The sequence below is a fragment of the Castor canadensis genome, chromosome 9, assembly GCF_047511655.1.
Source record: "Castor canadensis chromosome 9, mCasCan1.hap1v2, whole genome shotgun sequence".
Classification (NCBI taxonomy): Eukaryota; Metazoa; Chordata; class Mammalia; order Rodentia; family Castoridae; genus Castor; species Castor canadensis.
This window is the reverse complement of record NC_133394.1, coordinates 78,177,797-78,195,893: the sequence shown is the minus strand read 5'-3', so window position 1 is coordinate 78,195,893 and position 18,097 is coordinate 78,177,797. Positions and strand designations below refer to the sequence as shown.

Sequence of the window (18,097 nt, the reverse complement as noted above, 5' to 3'; positions counted from 1 at the left end):
TGTCATGCATTTGAAAATTAATGCCATATTTCACATAGAATCTCATCCTAGACAGTGATAAGAAAATGAACCACTTATAAATTTAACATTACTCTCTGTGCATTTGTGACTTTGATTATTAATAGCCTTCTAGACATCCTCTCCAATGAGGATCTTCTCAAATAAAAAAAGTCCTAAAATGTTGGAAGATTCAGTATTGTCCAACATTTTCCGCTCCAGTTTGACTTTTCTACTTTAACAAGCAATTGTTTATTCAAGAAAACACAATGCTGAACAGAGTGTGGGGGTGGATGTAACCTTAATGTACTAGTCAGGTGCAGACATAGGAGGCAACTCCTAAAGGTAGACAAGTAACTGTTTCTCCAGTGTATGAAATTGATTGTCAAACAATGACACAAATCAAGTCAATTAGTATTAGCACTAGTCCTTTGTCAAGAAATCTTAGCCAATTATACTTGGGGAAAATTCCTTCTTGTTTATTTATTTTTATTATTTATTTCGATGCTAAATATTGCTGGCTAAACTAATTGTAATCTCAAATTTTTTACAAATGATAGGTTTGTGGTGGATGAAGTATTGCAGCCTTATTAATATTCCTCAAGCTTTTTCACATCTCTGTGGTTATATGCTGCTCATTGTCAATATTTTCAAAGTAATATCTTCTGATATTAATAATTATGGCACCAAAATTGTTAAATACATGTTACCACTCTACTTTGAAGTTACTAAAACAGTGACTTCTAATTTTTCAGTTCTTGTGATACTATTTGTGACAACTGAAACAGACACATTCAAAGCAGTGAGAAGGATTTGTTAGAATCTCGTGGAATCTGTTCTACAGTTATGCTTATAATATTTGTTGTTTTTTCCATTTGTTTCCTACTTTGGTTTAAGTCTGTGGGATTTTCATAAATGAAAATGTGAAATATTGCAGTAATGGCAGAGAGATTGGGCATATGGTTTATCGTAGTAATCTATACACAGACACTTTGTCTCATCAGAAATACAAGAAGAGCTCTTTTGTGGAAATAAAAACCTATCCATTTTCTTCCTTTAGTCTAGGCATGCTTTGTAATTATATTGAGTTATTATTGCACTATAATTCATGATCCCGTTATACTCACTGTACCTTTCTGCTGCTTGACTTCTTGTTTGTTTTAATAATAGACTTCAACTCATTTTGGGCAACACAGCTGTGCTGTCAAGAAAAAGCAAATCATATTTGGGATCAGCTTAAAGAGCTTATTTCTAGTTCTTTGCAATTGCTTATTTTTGTTAGTTTTAAATGATTTTCTTTTCTGTGCTTCCTATATATTTAGATTTAGAATCTTTTCCTTAAAACTTGTCTTAGTTTACTATTCTTTATATTTTGTTGCTTTCATTTTAAGTTTTCTATTGTTGTTTCCTTTATTATAGAATAACATTATACATAACTTCCATTTTTCTGTTTTTTACCTTCAAAATTTTGTTTTACATCTTAGATATAAAAGAACAAGCCTTAAGATGATTTCATATTCATTTTATTTTATATTATTCATCTTCATGGTTTGTGTCTGTGGTAAGGCTGAATAATGGTTCCTGCAAAGGTGTTCCATTTCTAATTATCAGAACAAGGGTATGGTGGTTTTTATGGTAAAAAATAACTTTGCAGATGTGATTAAAGACCTTAGGATGGAGAAAATTATTCTGGTTTATCCAAGTGGGGCTATTACACAAGGGTCAAAAAAGGACAGAGACAGGAAGATCAGAGGCAAAGTGAATAGCTCTGATGAAGGAAGTACGATGCTGGCTTGATGTGAGGAAGGGACCACAAGTTAAAGAATGCAGGCAGCTGCTAGAAGCTACAAAAAGCAAGAAAATGGTGTTTCTCTCAAAGCCTGTGAAGGAATGATCCCTGAGGACACATATCTTGAATTTAGCCTAGTGAAACTAAGTTTGGTCTTCATAACTACAGAACTGAAATGTAATAAATTTATGGTGCTTTAAGCCACTAAATTTTAGTAATTTTGTTGCAGCAGTAGTGGAATACTACTATATTCACTAGTGAACATAATTTTCCCCCAAATCCTGAGGAAGGATATCTGTCTTATCCTGTTAGAGGAGTCTCTCATTGTATTTGATCTGTTACCATATCTGGAAATGTCAAACTAATGAATTGGTTTTATTTGTAATTACTAAAACTATTATTAAATCTTCTAAGAAATTGAAAGGGCATCTATGTTTTTTCAAGGTTTCACAATTTTATTGGTATACATTATATTGTACATAGTAAGGGGTTTCATCATGTCATTTCCATATAGGTGTATAATGTACTGTGATCATAATCACCCCTTCTATTATTCTGTTTTGTTTTTCTGTATTTTTAGCATATCCTAGTTGTACAAAGGGGTTTCACTGTGATAGTTTCACACACATATAGTACACCACCATCAAATTCTTCCCCTTTATCCTTCCCCTTCATACCCTCCCCTTCTTAAAATAATTTCATCAGGTTGCATAGTTCTATTTTCATGCACTGGTATAAATACTTTGAACATATTCACCCCCCTTTGCCTTTTCTTTTCATCCTTTCCCCTCCTCATCCCTAAATAGGACCTCTTACTCAATTTTAAAAACTAGATTCTGTATGAGAGAGATATTTGTCTTTCTCAATCTGGATTATTTTGCTTAATATGATCTTAATTCTATCCATGTTCCTGTACATGACATAATTTTATTCTTCATTATGTCTGAGTAATACTCCATTGTGTATGTGTACCATGTTTTCTTTATCCATTCATCAATTGATGGGAATGTAGGCAGGTTCCATATTTTGAATACTGTCAACAGTGATACTATTAACGTAAGTGTACAGGTACCTTGAATGTGTGGTGATTTACCTTCCTTCTAATATATGCTCAGGGTATAGTAGGATCAAATGGTTGTTATATCTTTAATATTCTTCTTAGAGTAACCTCCATATTGATTCCAATAGTAGCTGTATTGTGAAATTTACATTCCTACCAATAGTGACTTTCCCTCTGCATCCTCACCAACATGTGTTGTTTCTTTTCTTGATGATTGCCATTCTGATTGGGGTAAGATGGCATTTTAGGGCAGTTTTCTTTTCTTTATATTATTATTATTATTATTTTGCAGTTCTAGGACTTGAACTCTGGCCCTATACCTTGAGCCACTCCACCAGCCCAATTTTCTGATGGGTTTTTGAGATAGGGTCTCAAGAACTATTTACCTGGGCTGGCTTTGAACTGTGATTCTCCTTATCTCTGCCTCTGGAGTAGCTGGGATTACAGATGTGAGCCACCAGTGCCTGTATCTTAGGGCAGTTTTGGTTTGCATTTCCTTTATGATGAAAGGATGAAAGATGTTGAACATTTCTTCATGTATATATTAGTTATTTGTACTTCTTTAGAAAACTGTTAATTTGCCTATTTATTAGTTGGGTTATTCTTTTGTTGTTTAATTTTGGAACCCTTTATATATTCTGGATATTAATCTTTTATCTGATGAAAAAACTGGCAAGGATTTCCTCCCATTCTGTAAGTTTTCTTTTGATTCTGGTAAGTTGTTTCTTTTTCTGTGTGGGAGCTTTTTAATTTGATGCAATCCCATTTTTCAATTCTCGTTCCTATTTTTCTGAGCAATTGGGGTTTTATTTAGAAGAGCATTACCTATGCGTATATCTTTAAGGATTTTCCTTATGCTTTCTTGTAGCCGTTTCAAAGTTTCTGGCCCTACATCAAGATCTTTGATCCATTTGGAATTGACTTTTGAAAGATAGGGGTCTAGTTTTAGTCTTTTACATGTGGCTGTCCAATTTTCCCAACACTGTTTGTTGAAGATAGTATCTTTTAAGAAAAGAGAGAAATATTCTGTGTTTTTAGTACTTAAAAACACTGTATTCTTATCACTTTGTCAAAGCTAATTTTTTGATATATCTGAAATTGAAGGATAATGTAATAATCTTCATAGATATTTTTATCTTTGCCTTTTTTCTGCTAGCTGTGTTATTGAGCATTGTTGATTGAATTTTATAAGTTAGAGTGTTGCATTACCTAATGAGGAAGGAGATGTTCATTTTATGTTCTCTTTATAGCAACTTGGCCATCATTATCAATATAGAAAAATTAAATAAAGCATGAAGAATGGTAAACTTCTTAATGTGTCAGAATGCCACAACAGTCATTTCTTCATTCCTGTGTTTATTAGATATATTGTGGGCACTTCCTACGTGCCCACCGGCAGCAGGTTACTACTTGCTATGTTTAGACACTTTGTGTTCCCCAAACTGATATGCAAATCGAATTCCAAGTGTAGTAGTATTAAGAGGTGATTAAGACTGAAGGCAAACTCTCTTGAATGGGATTAGTCCCTTGAAAAGGATAATAGAGTGAGCTTGTTTGCATCTTCTGCCCTGCGAGGAGCGTGCACAGGAGAGATGCATCCGTGAGGAATGCCTTTACCAGACTCCGAACTTGGAATTCCAAGTACCTTGAACTCTCAGCAATCAATTTTGATTGTTTATAAATTACCAAATCTAAAGACTCTTCTAAATCTAAAGGAAGGGATTAAGATCCTGCTCCTGTGAGGGTTATAGTCTAGTGTCTAGCATGGCACTGCCTGGTAGGTACTCATATTAAAATGGGATATTGACTGAATAAAATTCCATTGTATATCTGTATCACATTTTCTTAATCCATTCATCAGTCATGGAACATCCAGGTTGTTTCCAAAGCTTGGCTGTTATAAATAGTGCTGCAGTGGACATGGGTGTGCAAATGGCTCTGTCATATCCGAGAACACATTCCTTCAAATGTATGTCCAGGAGTGGTGTTGCTGGATCTTATGATAGTTCTTTTTTAGATTTTTGAGGAACCGCCATACTACTTTCCATAGCAGTTGCCCCAATTTACATTCACATCAATAGAGTAGAAGTTTTCCTTTTCCCTCACATCCTTGCCAGCATTTGTATTATTATTGTTTGTATCATTAAGAAGAAAAAATTATATTGCTTACAGGTAAATGGATGGAACTAGAGAACATATTGTTAAGTGAAGTGAGCCAGGCTCAAAAAGTCAAGACCACATGTTTTCTCTCACATATGGAAGTTAGACCTACAATTTAAATGTATAAATAAATACATATATGATCTCTCTCTCTCTCTCTCTCACACACACACACACACACACATACTGAGAGAAAACAAAATTATATTAGTCTGTCTGAGGGGACCGTGAGAGGTAGGAGAGGGAAAGAAAATGAGAATGAAAAATATTTAAGCAACTCATCTGTTTATGAATATAATATAATGAAATGCATCATAAGCTGTTGAATATTATGAAAGCGTGGTGATAGAGAAAGAGTAGGTAATGGGGGAATTGATTGGATTAAGGCACGATATATGCAGACCTGAAACACCAAGGTGAAACCCCCTTACACTATCAATGTACATTTCAGAAAAATGAAGAGCAGGAAGATAAAATAGATCTTTTCTGGGGGCAGGTCCCAGTGGGGGAGGAGTATAAGGAATGGGTCAGAGTGTGAATATGGTGGATGTATTTTGTGTTCATATATGAAAATAGAAGAATAAAGCCTGTTGAAGTTGTTCTAAGAATGGGGGGAAGAGGAAGGAGGGAGAACAATGGAAAGGGTAAATCTAACTAAGATATGTTGTGAGCACATATGTAAATATCACACTGTATCCCTCTGTACTACTTTTAAGTGTAATAATAAAAATGGGCTATTGACATAGGCCTAGAAAGAAATTTAAATATCCTTAAGGTGATATTAAGTAGTATTTAGCTAAAAATTTTTAAGAATGTTATTTTGAGAAAATTAAGTAAAATATAAACTAAAACCTTTTGCTGGCATTTTGCTAATTTACAAATTCTTATGTGAAACTTTATTTTATAATTTTTTGATAGGATGTGTTTATTATGTGGGGGATTCTTAGTGACGATTCCAATTAGACTTATATTGTACATTAGTTACATTGCCTCCATCGTCTCTCCCCTCAGCCCTCTTCCCACCCCACTTAATTGCAAGAGGTTTCTTAGTTCTGTTTCGTATAGGTATATGCAGTCCATGTACTGTCACCTTAATCTCCTTCTCCCCCCCCACCAAACTAGTACCCCCCCCACACACTGTACCTATTTTACAGTTCTAGCTTCACTAAAACTTAATTTTAAATGATTTCAGACAAGGCTGATAGCAGCTCTTTTGGTAGAACTTTAAATATAATGCTTCCAGATGCTATAAGAGCTGATTGCTTTTATTTTGTTGAATGCTAATTTTTTTAATCATGATATAATGTAAACAGATGAGCTAAAGATTGCATATGTGAGAGGTAAAAGTAACTCCCAGAAGAGTGAGCTAACAGTGTTATAAAATGTAGATAAATAGTTCTTAATAGTAAAATATCATTATTAAACCTAACCATTATAATGTCTTGTTGTGAAATGTTTTATTGCCTTGGAGAAACAGTTTAATTCGGGTGTTAATTGGTACTGAAAATTTTGGAGAACATCCATTTTCCAGATAATGACTAATAGTGCAGTATGTGGAATTAACAATGAATAGTATTTGTCACCAAGTACTTTTAAAACAATTAAGTAATTTCCCACTGATAAAAAGCAGTTTGTTTCTGATGGGAATTTGTTCATTATAAAGTAAATGATAGCAGAATAATTATTGTGATTGAAAATGAAAATAAATAGGTTTCAATGAGATTTATCTTAATATGGAGCATTTGAAATGCCAATAACTAGCAATTATTTGAAAGTTCCCATTAAGCATTAAGCAAGCATACTAACTAATGAGCCTCTATCTTTTAATGAATGTTGAGCCCAAATGATTAACTTAGAACATAAAAATTTAAATCATTCTCAAAAGATATGCAAGCTTGCTGCCACTTGTGTTACAACATAACAGTTTGTAGCTACATGATTAATAGAGAAGCATGTTTAAATGTCTTTAAAAATGAAGTATGACAACCAAGAATTATTCATTGAGTAAGGCAATGAAATCAGGAATTAATAATTTTTGGTTATGCTCATTGGGAAGAGTCTGATGGAAATCTATTGAAAATAAATTTTAGAAGGATTGGAGAAGAGCTCTGACGTTTATGTGTTATTAAGCTTATAATGGTTCATCTGAAAGCAAGAAGACTACAGGAGATGCTAAAAATGTGCAGATTGTGCTGATATTTGTCATTGTTAAGAATAATTGTAGGTCAGTTCCTATGTCCAGCACAAACTGAATTAGTTACACTATATGCAGAAATGTTTGAAGCAAAAAGAGCATATTAATCACAACTATCAATATTGTAAAAGAATAAGGACAACACAAAACATAGATTTTGACAGGACAAGACGCTTGCATAGTGCTTCATGTGTCTGGGCACATTTCATGTATTTTTCATGGATCACCTTATTTAATCTTTATTAAAGCCCTGATATGAGTTCATACAGTTTAATGCTTACTGCTTAGTGGTGCATTTGGTACATGGTCACCCAGTGAGACTAGAATGACATATATCCACCATTGTAGCATCATACAGGAGAGTTTCACAGCCCTAGATTTCTATATTCTTCACCATTTCATTCCTCCCTTCCCTCTGTATCCTGACAACCACAGATCCCTGGTCCTACTTTTTCTGGAGGTCATGTAGTTCGGATCCTATAGTCTGTAGCTCTTCCCAACTGGCCTCTTTGACTTAGTTATATGCATTTTCCACTAAAAATTTTTTTACTAAAATTTAAGAAGATCATTTAAATTTTCTCCATATCTTTTCATGGTTTGTTTAATGCTTATTTTCTTTTTAGCATGGTACAGTATTCTGTTGTCTCAATGTTACCACTGCTTTGTTCACTCACCTACTGAAGGATATCTTAGTTGCTTATAAGTTTTGGTAATTTTGAATGTGGCTGCTATAAACATTAATGAAAGATTTCTGTGTTGATAAAAATTTTCACCTCCTTCAGACAAATACTGAGAAGCTTGACTGCTGAATCATATGGTAAGAGTATGTTCAGCTTTGTGAGAAACCAGTAATATGTCTTCCAAAGTGGCTGCAACATTTCACATCCTATCAGCAGGGAAGGATAGCTCCTGTTGCTCCACGTGTTTGCCAGACATTGCAGTGTTGGTGTTGTGGGGTTTTGGCTGTTCTGATAGGTGTGTCTGATAGGTGTGTCACATTGTACTTTTAATTTCCACTTCCCTGAGGACATTTGTTGAGCATCTTTTCATATGCTCATGTCCATCTATATGACTTCTTTGATGGTGTATATTCAGATCTTTTGCCCTGTTTTACATCAGGTTGTTTTTGTATTGTTGAATTTTAAAAGTTCTTTATATATTTCTTCATCTTGCTTTTAAATTCTGTCTTTTCACTGATCCAAAACCTCTGTCTCTGATTCAGCTTCTTTTTTAGTGATTATCTTGATAGTTTCTGTGGCTTTTCTGTATCTTGATATTCAGTGATTCCTTTTTGTTGTGGATAAAACTGCTTAAGAAGTGTTGACTTTTTTACCTATCTAATTCTGCCCTTCCCTTAAATCACCACGTGCTTCTTCTTCAGTGACCTCCTCAAACTTCCCTTCAGCGTTTCCTGACTCCTGATTGCTGAAGTGACTATTTCTTCTTTCAATAAGTTTCTTTCTGTTCTTACCACCTCTAGGGGTTTTAACAATGATTTCCTTACTTCCCAAGAGAGTGAAACTCCAGTGATTATCACTATCAGACTGCTGACTAAGACCTCTGAACTTGGGAAGCCCTTAAAGAATCACCCACACTTGATTGAATGACAAAGGAAAGGCTTGTTTAATATAAAACAGCAAAACCAATTACTCTTTGAACTTGTTTCATCATTACATTTAGTTAGAATCATAACACATTTTATTCTATTAGCCATAAAAGTTTACATTTTTCAATAACAGATCCTTCCAGATGTCTCATATATTTTCTGGTCCTGTACTGTGTTTATCTCTGTATGGTTAGCATCTGACATCAAGTATACACAAAAATTTATTTTAAAAAGTTTTTGGACTTGAATCAGAACTCCTCAAGATAAAGAGAATGCCTATAAGGCACAGAGTTATTTCCTAGAGTGAAATAGAGCCAATACAGACTTCTAGATAATAATAGAAATGGAAAGCTTTCAAAAGTCATTATCAGAATTTTTTAAATGAAATACATGTAATTCCACTATTATAATATTAATAGTACATGTAATATTAATTGTACATATAATAATGTTAATTGTACATGTAATAAAATGAACTCTTCTAAGTGCTTGCCTTGTGTAAGTTTTCATATATATATGGGACTGGGGTTTGAACTCATGGCAAAGCAGGCAGCAGGCACTCTACACCACTTGAGTCATATCTCCAGTCCATTTTCCTTGGTTGTTTTGGAGATGGGTGTCTCACAAATGATTTGCCTAGGCTGGTCTTGCATCCCTCCTTATCTCATCATCTCAAGTAGCTAGAATAATAAGTGTGAGCCACTGGCGGCTGGCTGAATACTTGCATGTTTTCTATTGAGAAGCTGAGCTTAGAGGTGTTGAGGAGCTGGCTGAGGGCCAAAGCTTCTAAATGCAGAGTGGAGAGGAATCAGGACATTCACCAATGCTGACTCTGTGTGACTTGGATTTCTAAATTAGGTTAATGTCATCTTTAAAAATTCATTTAGGGTGTGTATAGAATGAGAAGGAGTATTTACTATACATTAAAGCAACATTATTTTGAATTTTCTTACAGATGAACTTTCTTTCGTCATAGACCCTGATGCTATGCACAGTCTATTTCTTTTTTATCTGCACTATGTAGCCTTCTGGTGATTAACATACTTTGAACTTAGGATGCTCATAAATGACATAATTGTATTCTTGAAGTGTGTGAATATGTTGATTAGACTTCAAGAAAGATTTAAGGTAATAAATCACATGGAAGAAAACTATTAAAATTCCTGTGATGAGCTGAGTAGAAGTATCTATAATCCCAGATACTTGGAAGGTGGAGATAGGAGGACCATAGTTTAAGGCCATCCAGGGCAAAAATTTATTGAGACTCCTTTCACAACAAACAAGCTGGGCAGGGTGGCTCACTTCTGTAAGCTACACAGGAGGCAGAGGTAGGAGGATCTTGGTGCAACAGTGCCCCAGGCAAAAGCATAATCCTATCTGAAAAATAACTAAAAAAGGTGAGGGTATGGCTCAAGTGATAGAATGCTTGTCTAGTGAGTACTAGACTAATTTGCTATAATGATTCTTTTTAAAAATAATTTGCTGTATAATTTATATTAGTTAGCCATACCATCTTTGAAGTAGGTTGAACATAGAATTGTGTTCCCCAAATTATGTATACATGTGTAAAAATTTGAAGAATTCTGTATAATGCAGAATTAATTTCTGAACTTCAACCCAAAATGTTATAGATGACTTATTTTTAATTATGCATAATATGCTAAAATTAATTAAAGGTTAGCATTGCTTTAATCCTTGCCAGATAATGTCTTGAATATTATTATAAAATATTGATATGATTGATGTCTTTAAGATTAATTACCGATAAGCAAATCAGCATATATTCCACAAGGTAATTGTGTTAGTCTAAAGAATACTAATGAAGTGAGGTCTTAACATTTCTCTCTCTGTACATGTAACATTCTATTAAAATAAGGAAACCTGGCAGTTTCCTTAGTAGTAGGCTAAAATAATGCATCTTTGTTTTGGAAGCCATATTGGAAGAGTTGTCTAATATCTGTTCTGAAATAATGCTGACAGACTCCTCAAGTATAAGATGACCTCTAGAATGTTGTTTTATTTGTTTTTCATCTATGCTTATTTCTGGAAAGGATTTGAGGTATATAATAACAATAGTACAAATATAGGGAACTAATTGAAATAGTAAATGTGCAAGTGCCATACAATGATAATTGCAAGAGTTTGTCAGAGGTGAATTGTTAACACAGTTGGCCCTAGGATTAACTTTTACTTTGGTAGCTGCCAGACAAAAAAAAAAGCCTAACAGGATACATAAGCCCTATTTTCCAGTAAAAGGATGCATTCTCATCAGCAGGAGCATGTGTTCACAGTATAAACTCTGATGATCAGAGGAGTTTCTGTAAAGAGCTTACACTAATTATGCTTAGCACATAGTAAATGACTGCATAATAATATGATTGTAATGTATGAAAAATAAGTTGGACAATAAATAAATAATGAAAACTTTGTAGCATAATGAAACCCACTAAATGCTGTTTGAAAAAGGGATGAGAAAGTGGGGAAAAGGGAGTATAATGGAAGAAGTGAATTTGATCAAAGTTCATAATATGCATCTATGGAGATAGCACAGTGAAACCCTTTGTACACTTAATGTGCACTAATAAAAAAAGAAAACTCCATCTTAGGTATTTTTGTGTGAGTGTCATTGACTGAAACATGGGACTAATAAGTTCATAAAGATATGTAGACAACCCTATCTGGCTATTTTTATACTGAACATGGTGTTTGACATAATACTATGAATGCATATTTTAAATACATAAATTTAAAAGTGTATTTATCTTATGATGTACTTTGATAAAACATAGCACCTAGAGAAGGTAAATAATTTTGCATATATAATTTTAGAATACCAATTATTTTGGCAGATCATTTCAGGGAAAGTTTTTGAGAAATAATTTGAAATTTAATATTATTCAGTACTGAAAATATTAAGTGCTTCACCACAAGGTAGTAAGTCTAAGTAATATTTTGTTAGAAAATGATTTAACCTGACTTGTATTGCTTCTTAAGTGAAAGCCAGGCATACCTGCATGGAGGACATGTTTTATCAGAAAGCAACATTGCATCTGTTGGAAGCATTTTTACCTGAGGCAGAAGCTTTTATCTTGGACATTGTTGAGTTAATTTTTGTAGTTATCACAGTCACATTTGGGTATGATCATTTAATCAACTCTAGTAGGAACTTCACAATAGGTGTGCATTTTTTTCTTTTTTTTTTTAAATTTATTCATATGTACATACATTGTTTGGGCCATTTCTCCCCCCACCCCCTATTTTGACAGCAAGTTTATGTAGGTACATAATGCAGGTCTTCCTTTTCTGGGCTATAGGCCTCCTTTATTTCCTTCACAAGTCCATGTTCATTTTTTCTTATTAAGTCTTACAGTTCAATTAATTGTCTTCTTATTTAATTAAATAATTTACCATTTTTTCCTACTAAGTATTTGGATTTCAATTGTAAGTTTATGATCTAATCTTTTTTTATCATCTTAAAAGACTTTGAAGGGAGCATATTATGTAATATTGTATTACTGAAAATAAGGAAGGCAACGAAACCCAGTATAATTTATGCCTTGAACACTTTCAGGAATATTTGAGTATGCAGGTGGATCTAGAGTTGGAGGCCAGCATGGGCTACATAGCAAGACTCCATCTCAAAACAAAAAAGAAGAGATTTGAAAAACATTGCATCTGTACTGAACATGTGCAAATTATTTGCACTCTTCACTAAGTGATACAATTATTTACAGTTAAACTGTAAACAATTATTTGACAACTATTTACCTGATAGTTACATTGTATTAGATATTATGAGTAACTTAGAGGTGATTTAAAGTATATGGGAGAATTACAAAGGTTATGAGCAAATACTGTGCCAGTTTAGACAGGGGTCTTGAGTATTTGAATTTTGGTATTGAGAGGGAGTCCTGGGACCAATTTCCAGTAGATGTCATGAGACTACTATGCTTGCCCACGCAAGCCCACACACAAAAATTCATTTTTGCTTTTTTCCTGTTTGCTACTTAACAAAGGACAAATAGAAATATGTTCCTTCTGCTTCCTAACTTATTGGTACTGGGTTTTAGCTCAGGGCTTTGCGCTTACTCTTGCTAGGCAGGTACTCAACCACTTGAGCCACAGTCCCAGACCCAGTGTACCTAACCAAAGTGGCCCATGACACCAGGTATGCCAGCCTCCCTCCCCCTTGCTGGGTCAGTGAGCATCCTCTCTGCAGGGTTGGAGGGGGTCCAGGCAGGCACTTCCGACAGCCGACTTACAGTGGGGACTGCGGTGGGGAGAGCAGGTCCACACAGGCCAACCTTGCACCCAGGGACTGCTCTGTGACTTCTGAGGAGGACTTTTGTTTAAAAAGTCCCTGGCCATGGAGCCACACTGGCCAGCAGCCATGCCCTCGCAGCCACCCTGCTGGCCCAGTCCTTCTGCTGTTAATTGTACCCTATTTGGGGGAAGAATCAGGGCAGTGTGCAGCTGTTCTCCTGCTTTTATGGTGCTACAACCTAATCAATCAGAATTATTGGTGCATATATAAAGGTAAAGCTGTTAATGGTAGTTATATTCTGACATTTCAGCTAGCAAGTGCTGTGGAATATCTGTGGAGAGAAATTAGAGATCTTTTTTTATCAAGGAAATGGAGCTCTCATTTAGTGATGGGTATTGTGATCGATCCTGGTTGATGTTTGAATAACAAAACTATTTTTTACTGCTAATCATTAAAATCCTTTATCTATATATTTGATTTATTGTAAGAACATTTGTAAATACCACAATGTACTCCCCACCCAGCACAACAATAAAAAAATCCTTTATGTACTGGTACTGACATGGTTTTAGAAATAGCAACAAACATACACATACACACATTTTTTTAAGTAATTAAAAGCAGCAGTAAATATACACATGTGCACATTTCTTTATTTTCCAGGACTATAGGGTTAACATCTTCCTGAGACAAAAATGGAATGATCCCAGGTTGAAGCTCCCTAGTGATTTCAGGGGCTCAGATGCACTGACTGTGGACCCCACAATGTACAAGTGCTTGTGGAAACCCGATCTGTTCTTTGCAAATGAAAAAAGTGCCAATTTTCATGATGTAACCCAGGAAAATATCCTTCTCTTTATTTTTCGGGATGGAGATGTCCTTGTCAGCATGAGGTGCTATTTTATATTAAAGTTTACACATTTATATTTTCTTTTTCAAGTCAATGAATTAGAGAGATGTATATTAAATACTTCCAATTTCACTGTTTCTGCTTTCAGGTTATCTATTACTCTGTCATGCCCTTTGGACTTGACCTTGTTTCCTATGGACACACAACGTTGCAAAATGCAACTGGAGAGCTGTATGTAAATGAGATCATAAGGCATTATGGGAATAAATGCTGTCTAGACAATACATTCAACTAGTATCTCATATAACTATAGTAAATCTAATGCTTTTTATCTTACGTAGTCAGAATAACTTTAGAGAAATTATAGTTACTCATTTACTGTATCAAGTTGTACTGAGACGGACAAATCCTTTTCTAGTCTGCTTTTAGTTTAGTTGGTGTGGGTCACCACTTCTTTTTCCAAATACCTACTTCATTTGAATGAGTAATACAGCAAAGATAAAGAAAAATATGACATTCTAATTCAAATAACTTTTCTGAGGTTAAAAACATATTTTTATGGCAGAAAATTTGGAAAACGGTTGAAAAAATACTCTGCAAATCCAACCAGGTATTCCCTTTTATGAGTTTATAGAAAAATATTTTCATTTTTCATAGAAAAAATATTTTCATTTTTTCACAAAATTGGATTTTTCATGTTCCTATGAGGATTTTTTTTCATTTTTTGATAGCTGCACTAGATGTAGTAACTAAAATTTTCCATAAAACATATTAAGTTCATATGATGCTTTCTGAGATAAAAGTAGGACATAAAATTTGAAAAATTAATACTAATGTCATAGGACTTTTTAGACTACATACTTAAAATACCATGACCTATTTCTGCAAAGAGTAAAGAATAATAACCTTGTAGAATATATTTTATGTGCTTGCTAGAGCATATGTTCAGTGTTACATTGGGGTTATTTGTTATTTTTTAAATGTGCTGAAATGTATCCTAAATTTGACCAATATTCATTGCGTTCTAGCTTTAAAATGAGATTTTGTAGATGCATGTACATTTTGTGTTCTTACATATTTTGTGTGTGTCAATATGTATTTTTATAAAATTCAAACTATGTATTTACTAGATTAAATATTGCTAGATGTACTTAAAATATAAATTTTAAAAATAGATGCACTTTATGGTTCAATGGTAGACCCTATGTGCTGTACCTCTTGAATTGTAGCCATAGTGCCTGAGGCCAGTGTGTGTACTTTAGAACACTGAAATGATGCTGTTATGATGTCCCCTTGAGAAACAGTTTTATTGCTCTTTTATCATGATGCAATTCCTGTAGGGAATTTATTTATTTACTTCAAATAAGTGGTTCCTTTAAATGCTTACATACCTTGAAATTATTTCAGGTAGCATTGAATGATTATGAATGTTTATAATCAGAAAGCTCTCATTGCTTACTTATTATTATAATTAGAGATAAGAATTTGGATGCAGAGAAATGGATTAGTATATGTGATGCCCCAGAAGTTTAACTATTAGCAATATGCTGATATTTAAACTTTTCCACCTTTGAGATGACTATTCACAACTCTTATGCTAATATTTAGGAGTGGCCAAAAATTTAACCTCTGAACGTTTGTAACTTTAGTTTCATAGTTTTCTTACCTTAAGATTATTAAAATAATACAAAAGGATTAAAAACCATTTCAATCTAACATTTTTATTTACTTATTTTTGTTTGTAGTTGGTTATACAACTGATGATTTACGATTTATCTGGCAGTCAGGGGATCCTGTTCAATTAGAAAAAATTGCCTTGCCTCAATTTGATATTAAAAAGGAAGATATTGAATATGGCAACTGTACAAAATACTATAAAGGAACTGGTAAGTGATATTTTAAATTAAACAAAGCTAGGAGATATTTGAATATTCATTTTAATCTTAATATCTATTGAGGGAAGAATGGGAGAGAAGTAGTCAAAATTTGTTTTGTATATTTTATCTTATTCATATGTTAAATCTTTCACAGAATTACATTCACTCAGGTACTTTGCTGTTTTGATTAGAAGATAGAGTTGCTTCTCTTTATGTAATTTTGGTGGTAAGATCTTTTTAATTTTTTATTTTAACAATACAAACTCTCCAAGGCAGTGATTTTCTTATATGTTGCAAAGACATTCTGCTTTTAGGAAGATTCAATTTGGGGCTAAACATTTTGTATATGAACCACATAATCCATATATATTTAGTCTGTTTTCTTTGGGGCAGTTTTAAGATAGTGGTTATCCCATTTTGTCAATTTTAAAAACTATTGATCTTGATGCTATGAAGGAAGTAATAAGAGTGTGAGATAATTGGACATCAGTGAACAGTCCCTGTACAGTCTTTTTGGCCAGGGTCATGAAACAGCCAATCATGAAAACCATAGCACATTAACCTTGTTCATTAAATGACATTGAGCTTTTGCAGAAAAATGCAGTATTCACTATTCAGTGCTATCATAATATGATTAGTGTTTAACCTTGGAGTCTGCACTGGTAGCTGTAGGTCATTGAGGGTTTATTATGTTGATAGTGTTGTTCCATTTAGCAGTATAAATTTAAAAGTGTAGAATTTTTATCATTACTAGTAATAATAATCAGTTCAACTTGTAAGTTGTCATACAATTCTAATTCTGTATCAGGAAGTAAATCATGACAAAAGATATTCAGAAATAGGTAAAAATAAAGTTTAATTTTATGGCAACATTTATGTTGACTTGCAGTAATAAAATTTTTTTATTATGTGGTATAATTGTGTAAAATTTAGAGAGATCTGATGTTTGAGGCAGTAGGCTACTATCATGGTATCACCAAGTACAAAATACAATTTAAAACGTTCTTGTTGATATTAAAATAACAGAGTGGGCATTTGCATATTTGCAGTGTTTTGATAAAGGTAGCACAAGACCTTGAGGATGAATTAAACATTTGTTCTTAATTTTCCAATACATTGACAGATTATGTGGCACTACAGATGAATAATCCTCTTTCTTATAGAGCTTTTAGTACATTAGGACAAAAGAAACAACAATTAGATATATTGCTAAAAAATTACTGTTTTAAAAAGTAAAACCAGAAAGCTCTTAAAAATTTGGCTATAAGCTTATATTCAATACAGAAGCTGTGGATGTGTAGATGGTTAGTTAAGGAGTGATCTGACAGATAGTTCTGAACTAGCTGCTCCTTCATGGAATACATAAATTAACTGAAGTGTAGGCTGACCGCATGGTTTACTGAACATCACTGGGCAGGTTATTGTCCGTGATGGGTCTAGGCTTAGTAGTTCTTTATCCGCCAGACACCATTCAGATTAAGAGGACTACAGTGTTGAGAGATTTTTATGACTTATCTAGTACAACAAACCAGAAAATTCTTTTGGGAATTTTTCGTGGTAGCACATATTTATTACATAGCTTTTTTGAGCTCTTGCTATACAAGACATTAAATGCTTTAACTGGGAATTATATAATTTTATCATATAACAATCCTTTGAGCTAAATATTTTATTATTTTCACTTGACACATTAGGATAATTGAGCAAAGATGGTTGGTTAAAGTGATATTGTCACAACGTGAAGGGCCAGAATATGGAAGTTGATGTTGTTACATTGTCTGTAGAGTCCTATTATAATTTAAAAATAGTTAGCAGCATCCAGATCATAAGCTTAACATGTCAAAATGGACTATCTAAATTGTTTTGAGAAAACTGAAAAAAGATTATTTGGAAATTTTAACTTTATTTAGAGATGAAAATAAAACTAGCAGTTTTATTCACAATTGAGTGTCATATCACAAAATTATTCAATAGTATTAGAAATCCTGGAAGCATTCATTTTTTTACTTTCATATCTGCTTTTAAATCTCCATATAGCAACTCAGTAGTGAATAAAAGATAGGTTCCTACTCTTTATATAGCCATATTCTATCTTGTTAAATAAGTAAATGAAGTAAGTATTCATTTTAGTTCTTGGAACTACTAAGAGGGCATGCTGTAGTAGAAAGAATTTGGAGGATTACTCAAGAAATATAAGCAAAATATTTGTGGTGTTTTTAATTCATCATAAATAAGACACAAGTCTCATTAGCTATATAAAATAGCAAAAAATCTTATGATTAACATTTTTGGTACTTTCT

General features: G+C 33.5%; 1 protein-coding gene across 4 annotated transcripts in view; it reads left to right on the top strand.

Moving 5' to 3' along the window:
- The window catches only part of Glrb (glycine receptor beta), an 84,594-nt gene that overhangs the window by 46,954 nt on the left and 19,543 nt on the right, over positions 1-18,097 (top strand). For all 4 annotated transcript variants that reach the window (XM_020187123.2, XM_074041757.1, XM_074041758.1 and 1 more), the window contains 3 exons: positions 13,734-13,963; positions 14,069-14,151; positions 15,666-15,806. In XM_020187123.2, the coding sequence (XP_020042712.1) occupies positions 13,734-13,963; positions 14,069-14,151; positions 15,666-15,806 (454 nt within the window). The remainder of the gene's footprint in view (positions 1-13,733; positions 13,964-14,068; positions 14,152-15,665; positions 15,807-18,097) is intronic.